The sequence below is a fragment of the Pongo abelii genome, chromosome 14 (genome assembly GCF_028885655.2).
Source record: "Pongo abelii isolate AG06213 chromosome 14, NHGRI_mPonAbe1-v2.0_pri, whole genome shotgun sequence".
Lineage (NCBI taxonomy): Eukaryota > Metazoa > Chordata > Mammalia > Primates > Hominidae > Pongo > Pongo abelii.
In genome coordinates, this window is record NC_071999.2 from 117,598,481 (window position 1) to 117,606,077 (window position 7,597).

Genomic DNA, 7,597 nt, shown 5'->3' on the forward strand with positions numbered 1-7,597 from the left:
AGATCTTTCAGAAAGAATTGGGAATTCAAAGAGAAAGACTTCCCTTCATTCTTCAGTCTTGATTTAGGGTATGTTATTTAACATGTCATTTCTTCTAAGTATCTGACTTCAGTTTCTTCATGGGACTTGCTGAGATGATTTCAAAACTTTTGTTTAACTATATTTTGGGAACATTTACCAAGATGTTTCTTTAAGAAAATAATCCTTTCTTCAGTTGCTGCTGTTTCTGAAAGATAAACCAGACTTTGTGATTTATTATAAGCCAAAGATATGGTCTGTAATAAATAGTGTTGCTAGACAGACACTGTACAGAGCGCATCATTGAGGTTGAGTCTCCATCTTTAGGAGCTTGGCATCAACGGCAAAGAACGTGAGCACATAGGAAGATACGGGAGATATACTGACAGTGGAATACTAAGACGCTGACTAATATGTATGTCTCTTTAACAGGACTTCACTCACATAATTTTGAATTTATTCCATGAGCTAAGACACAAAGTCATACTAAGGAATAAAACATTTCCTGGAGTTCAAGAATTTCAGGGTTACCTTCTTGCCTCATGAACGCTCTTAATTCACCCTTTCACTTTATTTGTGCATTTCAATTCAATCGATTCTGTTTATTGAACAGCAGATCAACAAACTTCTGTTTGTTGAGGTGCAGATTCTCTGGGCAAGCTCTAGGCTACCTCTCAGATACATCCTCTATTGCTGTGTGACAAATTACCCCAAAACTTAGTGGCTTAAAGCAACTTAGAGGCTTTGCTGGGTGGGTTGGGTTTGGGTGTCTCATGAGATTGTGGTCAAGGTGCCGAGTGAGGCTGCAGTCGCCTGAAATCTTGGCGTCCCAGATGACTCACTTTGCTGGGAAGTTGATACCAGATGTTATAGGAAGATGACTCACTTTGCTGGGGAGTTGATACCAGATGTTATAGGAAGATGACTCACTTTGTTGGGAAGTTGGTACCAGATGTTATAGGAGGCCTCTTCTCCTTGCCATGAGGGCTGCAGTCTTTCCCAGAACAAGTGGCCCAAGAGAGATCAGGGCAGAAGCTGCAATGTCTTTTTCACCTGGCCTCGGGGGTTAGACTCTGGCATCTCCTTTGGCTCCAGGGATCAGCGCTGTTCAGTGTGGGAACATCTATCTAGGGTGTAAATACCAGGAGGTGAGAATTGGGAGGCCATCCTGGAAGCTGGTTATGGTAGCCCCAGATATTTAGAGGTGAGTCTGCCCCACTGTTTCCCCTCCTCAGGTAAGCAAGTTTCCACAGGATAGTCCTCACTTAAAGAAATAAACCAGCTGATTGGAAGAACCTTTGACAAGCAGTTTCCCAGTGTGCTGCTCGGTACATGCACACGCCTGTTATCTGACAGCTTGCAACCCCAAGCCTCACTCCCTTCCTCCAGCCTCTCCGTGAGGAACTCTTATCGAGCGCCCATTGTGTACTTCATCGTTCCTTACCGAGGTCACCTCAGTACGAGGAAAATCGAGGATGTGGGTTACCCTCACGAGCTGGCTTCAACCCCCTCTCAGTTTTCTGACTTCAGTCTCCGTGGAAAGAATCCTGGGCACCTCATCCATTGCTGGTGGCCCTGTGATGAGTACAGGGAGTGCGGATCCTGTCGGAAGCTGGCTCGTGTGCCCAGGAAGCCACTTTCTCTGCACCTGCGGCCTCGCTTCTGGGGTGGGTTGAATTGTGTACACCCAATGCATATGTTGAAGTTCAGATCCCTGGTACCTGTGAATGTGACCTAATTTAGAAAAAGGGTCTTTGCAGGTGTAATTAGGTAAGATGAGATCACAGTGGAGTAGAGTGAGCCCTCCATCCAAAATGGCTGGTGTCCTTGTAAAAAGAGAAGAGACACAGAGACAGAAGAACACAGAGGAAAGACAGCCACGTGACAAGGGGGGCAGAGACTGCTGTGATGCTAGGAAGAAGCTGGGGAGGACCCTTCCCAGGAGCCTTTGAAAAGAACACGGCCCTGCTGACAGTTTGTTCTTGGGCTTCTGGCCTCCAGCACCAAGAGATTATCAATTTCTATTGTTTTAAGTCCCCCAGTGCTTGGTACTCTCTTACAGCATCCCTGGCAAACTGACACACCATCCAGGGAAATTACATCTGATGGTGTTGTTACTGCTTCACGACTCTTGGAAGCGGTTTAGCAGGAGGGGAGGTATGGGAATTGAAGGAAATCATGTCACCTGCACTTGGTATTTGCAAGTCAGCCAGTTTCTTTGAGAGAGAAAGAAAGCAATTAGAGAAGAGAATAATATTGATAATAAGAACAACAATAAGAATTACTGTGTATATGTGATTAGCCAAGCACTTAAGAACTTTACTTGCATTCATTAAAAAATTCCTTGCATCAACCTGACAGAAGGAACGTAGAAGAACAAACAGTAGATGAGGATATTATTTGACCAAGGACTCTGAGAGGAGTATTGCTCGTGTACAAATGTTAGGACTTGAGGGGTCCAAGTCCTGAACCAATGAGCCGACGGAGATCCAGATACCAGCCCTCGGTGCTGGGCAGTGCTGCGCCCCTCAGGCCTCTTGCACAGACGGGGTCCTGCCTGCTGAGCAGTGGGCAGTCTCCCAGAAAGAGGCTTAGGAGGGGGCTGAGCAGTTCCTCCTCCCAGTTACCCCTGTTTTGGAGAGGCTGGGAGTGCACTCACGCAGGGAAACCCAGGGTGGTGGGGCTGCCCCTCACGGCCACGTGGGGAGGCTTGACTTTTGCTGAGGCTGGGTTGGAGAAGGCACGGGAAACTTGGGGATTGCAGGAGCCCCTTTTAATACAAAGAAGCCCAGTCAAGACCAGTGGGATTTGTCTATGATCCAGTAAGTGTTTTCCTTGTATTCAGTTTAAGGGAGGAATTGACCTGGGCATTGAGGAGCCATTTCCAGGGAGCTGGGGAGCCCAGCAGGAACAAAGGGGCCAGCGCCATCTCTCCACACACCCCTGGGGGTCAGGAGCCAGCGCCATCTCTCCACGCACCCCCGGGGGTCAGGAGCCAGCGCCATCTCTCCACGCACCCCCGGGGGTCAGGAGCCAGCGCCATCTCTCCACGCACCCCCGGGGGTCAGGAGCCAGCACCATCTCTCAATGCACCCCCGGGGGTCAGGAGCCAGCGCCATCTTTCCACACACTCCTGGGGGTCAGGAGCCAGCGCCATCTCTCCACGCACCCCTGGGGGTCAGGAGCCAGCGCCATCTCTCCATGCACTCCCGGGGGTCAAGAGCCAGGGCCATCTCTTCACGCACTCCCAGGGGTCAGGGTTGTCACAAAGTGTCCTCTGGGTGGCACTGACTACCACCTGGAGCTGCCTTTCACAGGGAGCCCTCGTCTGCCTGCGGGGGCCTTTGGAGATGTCCACAGAGCTGAGTCTCCAGGAGACGCTGGGGAGGGTGGGCCAGGAGTGCTGACCATGGGCAGCCGTGCTGGGAGAGCCCGCACCCGACTCTGGAAGGGTCGCCTTTTCTTCTTCTTCTTCCTTTTCTATTTACCTGGATTGAAATGACTTTGAATCCCACCATTTTTCAGTTTACATCCACGTGTTCTCCGCCTTGATTGTGATCATCGCTGGGGCCTTCGTCATCACCATCATCTACAGGTCGGTCCCTTTGTTCTTCACAGGGAGGGTGGGGAGGAGGGGACTTGCCTCTCCTGGCCGCAGCCTCCTGCCTGCCTGGGCTCCTTCTGGCTTGGTGCTGCTGGGGTGACTGAGAACAGCTCTCCGTGAGCCTAGGAAAGGGAACTGGCCAGGCAGGGAGGGCCCCACTGATTTTCTCCAGAGTGCTTGTTGATGAAAATCATAATCCACATTTAGTGAGCACCTAAGACTCTAAGCGCTCTGCTCAGCCTTTTCAGCCCTCGCAGCCACTGATGATGTAAGTGAACTTACTGTCCCCGGATTGGGATGATTGATGCAGCATCGAGGGGGTCCCAAGGCTGATGGATGGGGCAGTGAGGCTCTAACTCAGGCTCCCAGTTGTCTCAGAGTGCCTGAAGCCAAGGCTGCCTGCACCTCTTGGCCTGTGGCCTGCGTCCTCATTGCAGGGTGTCAGGGTTTGGAGGTGTCTCAGAGATGAGTCTACTCCCTCTCATTTTAAAGGTGAGGAAATGCAGACCTGGGGGGCCAAGGCAGCAGGTGGCTATTCCCAGGGCAGGGCTGGAATCCAGCATCTCACTCCCTGGCCACCACCTTCGCCATGAGCCCACTCTGTGACATGCATACAAGCCCCTGAGATTATTCGAGTCTCTTTGTCCAGGACTGAGTAAAGGCATTTTCCTACCATGAGTGGTGCTATATGCTGTCTTACGTGTGTTAATCATGAAGATGAGCTGGCAGTAGCCTGCAGTGCACAAACACCTTCCCCCTGCCCGGAGCTGTCTTTGGGAGTCTAGCTGCCTCATACAGTCATCTGTTTGGAGCCTGCACAAGAAACTAAAATGAGGCTGGATGTGGTGGCTCATGCTTGTAATCTCCCAGCACTTTGGGAGGCTGAGGTGGGAGGATCACTTGAGCCCAGGAGGTGGAGGCTGCAGTGAGCCGTGTTTGTGCCACTGCACTCCAGCCTGGATGACAGAGCAAAACTGTCTCGAAAAAAAAGAAAAAAAAAAGAGAGAGAGAGAAAGAAACGAAAATGAGAACTATTACATCAAAGCATTTACCTTAAAAAATAAGTATGCATGATCAGGAACCTATGTTTTCAGAGGGATGTCCTGGTGGGTGGAAGGGGGGAACTGGAGAGTTTTCCATCTGTAACTTCCCTGACTGTGATAAAACCCTCTTCCCATCAGAGTCATTCAGGAGAGCAGGAGAGAAAAGGCCATCCCTATGGATGTCGCACTGCCACAGAAGTCCAGTGAAAAGGCGGAGGTGGCCTCATCCAGCAGCAAGTTAGGGCTGAAGCCTCCGAGTCCTGGGCCTCCAAGTGCTGGGCCCTCGATGAAGAGTGATGAGGACAAGGATGATGGTGAGAAGCTTCTGGAATGATCCTCAGCCTAAGGTCGAGGGCGTGGCTCTGCTCCCTCGGGAGACCTTCCCTGGGAAGGGGTTCAGCATCTACACAGGCCCTTCAACCTCAGTGATCAGTGTTGCAGTTTGTTCAAAATTCTAATGTACCCAACATTGGAGGTTTAGGTTTGCAGGGTGGGTGTGGCTGTCAGTGTGAGTTTCCTTCTGTGAGTCTTGTCCTCCCCCTTCCCATCCCCTTCTGCCTCCCTGTCATTTCACCCTCTGGCGGGACCCTCAGTGTTAGTGTGGGAAGCTCCTGGGGAGGGGGGGCAAGAGTCCTGCAGAACCTGCACATTTGATCAGGTGACTTCCTGTGGGATGGCTGCAGGGCTGCTGTGGGTACTCTTTGTGGCACCCTGGCCGCGTGGTGGTCTTGGTTGTGCGGGGAGGCTGCCGGGCTGCCGTGGGTATTCTCTGTGGCACCCTGGCCGCGTGGTGGTCTTGGTTGTGCAGGGAGGCTGCCGGGCTGTTGTGGGTATTCTCTGTGGCACCCTGGCCGCGTGGTGGTCTTGGTTGTGCGGGGAGGCTGCCGGGCTGCTGTGGGTATTCTCTGTGGCACCCTGGCCGTGTGGTGGTCGTGGTTGTGCGGGGAGGCTGCCGGGCTGCTGTGGGTATTCTCTGTGGCACCCTGGCCGTGTGGTGGTCGTGGTTGTGCGGGGAGGCTGCCGGGCTGCCGTGGGTATTCTCTGGGCGCCCTGGCCGTGTGGTGGTCTTGGTTGTGCGGGGAGGCTGCCGGGCTGTTGTGGGTATTCTCTGTGGCACCCTGGCCGTGTGGTGGTCGTGGTTGTGCGGGGAGGCTGCCGGGCTGCTGTGGGTATTCTCTGTGGCGCCCTGGCCGTGTGGTGGTCGTGGTTGTGCGGGGAGGCTGCCGGGCTGCCGTGGGTATTCTCTGTGGCGCCCTGGCCGTGTGGTGGTCGTGGTTGTGCGGGGAGGCTGCCGGGCTGCCGTGGGTATTCTCTGTGGCGCCCTGGCCGTGTGGTGGTCGTGGTTGTGCGGGGAGGCTGCCGGGCTGCCGTGGGTATTCTCTGTGGCGCCCTGGCCGTGTGGTGGTCTTGGTTGTGCGGGGAGGCTGCCGGGCTGCTGTGGGTACTCTTTGTGGCACCCTGGCCGCGTGGTGGTCTTGGTTGTGCGGGGAGGCTGCCGGGCTGCCGTGGGTATTCTCTGTGGCACCCTGGCCGTGTGGTGGTCGTGGTTGTGCGGGGAGGCTGCCGGGCTGTTGTGGGTATTCTCTGTAGCACCCTGGCCGTGTGGTGGTCGTGGTTGTGCGGGGAGGCTGCCGGGCTGCCGTGGGTATTCTCTGTGGTGCCCTGGCCGCGTGGTGGTCGTGGTTGTGCGGGGAGGCTGCCGGGCTGCCGTGGGTATTCTCTGTGGTGCCCTGGCCGCGTGGTGGTCGTGGTTGTGCGGGGAGGCTGCCGGGCTGCCGTGGGTATTCTCTGTGGCACCCTGGCCGCGTGGTGGTCTTGGTTGTGCGGGGAGGCTGCCGGGCTGCTGTGGGTATTCTCTGTGGCGCCCTGGCCGTGTGGTGGTCGTGGTTGTGCGGGGAGGCTGCCGGGCTGCTGTGGGTATTCTCTGTGGTGCCCTGGCCGCGTGGTGGTCGTGGTTGGAGAGGTGGACGATCACTCTATGCCTGCTTCGGTTTCCAGGAAGGAAAGTTGCTCATATGTTGGTTTACCTGCTTTGAGGGCCCTTGGAGGTTGCTGGTTGCTTTTCCTAGATCAGCACCTTGTCAGGTTAGAGAAAGAAACATCTCAAATGGTAATCCTTATCTTCAGAGATGTTTGTACAGGATACGAATGGCCTGGCCTTACCCATTGTTACCAAGTAGACTTGGCTTTACAGGGACCATCAGGAAAATTAGGAGGCAGGGTGAGAGGGCGACCCACACTTGATTTCAGATCTGGAATGCCTGGCCCCTAACCGAGGCTGCATCTGTGCAAATGAGGCTTTCCTGCAGGACAGATGTTTGCCTGGTTAAGGGAGCCTCCTGTGTAGTGAGACGATGTGGGAGGAAGAGTGTTTTACTGTCCCCTGGAATGCACTGAGAAACACAGGGGAGGATACGGCCATCCCCAAAACTGGCTTTTGAATCAATCATTGCCAATCGGACACCATGTAGATGGGTTCAAAGACCCTGATGAAATCTTTTTGGGACTGCTGAGTATTCCATTTGAAAAAACAATTCTTCTTTTCTAAAAATCTAGTAACAGTGACAATAACAGAAGCCGAAGAAACTGAGGACTGACTGAAACACATGAAGAAGCGGAGATTGGCAGAATTATCCAAATGAAATGGTACAGCAGGTGCACTGTTAACAGTGTGATGGAATGACCACCCAATGAGAAAAAAATAAAGGTATTTTGAAAATTGCTTCTCGTCCGATGTTGCTTATTCATTGCTATATTTTTATCTTAGGAGAGAGAAAGCCTGTGGGGTAGGAGAGTGGGAACCTGAACTTTCAGTTTTTAATGGCACTGCTTGTCACTAATATTTACACTATGGGGACTCACAGCATGGGCTCAAGGTGGTGTCATCCAGGTCTCCTTTTCAGAAGGCAGGCTGCACTTTCACCAAAAGTGG

The 7,597-nt window shown here is 53.1% G+C and overlaps 1 protein-coding gene across 2 annotated transcripts in view; it reads left to right on the top strand.

Annotated features, from left to right (window-relative positions):
• Nucleotides 1-7,387, top strand: part of TEX29 (testis expressed 29) — a 22,990-nt gene extending 15,603 nt beyond the window's left edge. The window contains exons 2-5 of one of the 2 annotated variants that reach the window (XM_024230990.3): nucleotides 2,864-3,005; nucleotides 3,544-3,613; nucleotides 4,804-4,979; nucleotides 7,222-7,387. In XM_024230990.3, coding sequence (XP_024086758.3) covers nucleotides 2,864-3,005; nucleotides 3,544-3,613; nucleotides 4,804-4,979; nucleotides 7,222-7,262 — 429 coding nt within the window. In that variant the 3' untranslated portion in view covers nucleotides 7,263-7,387. The remainder of the gene's footprint in view (nucleotides 1-2,863; nucleotides 3,006-3,543; nucleotides 3,614-4,803; nucleotides 4,980-7,221) is intronic. The other variant, XM_002824438.5, reaches the window with a different exon arrangement.
• Nucleotides 7,388-7,597: the final 210 nt, after the last annotated feature.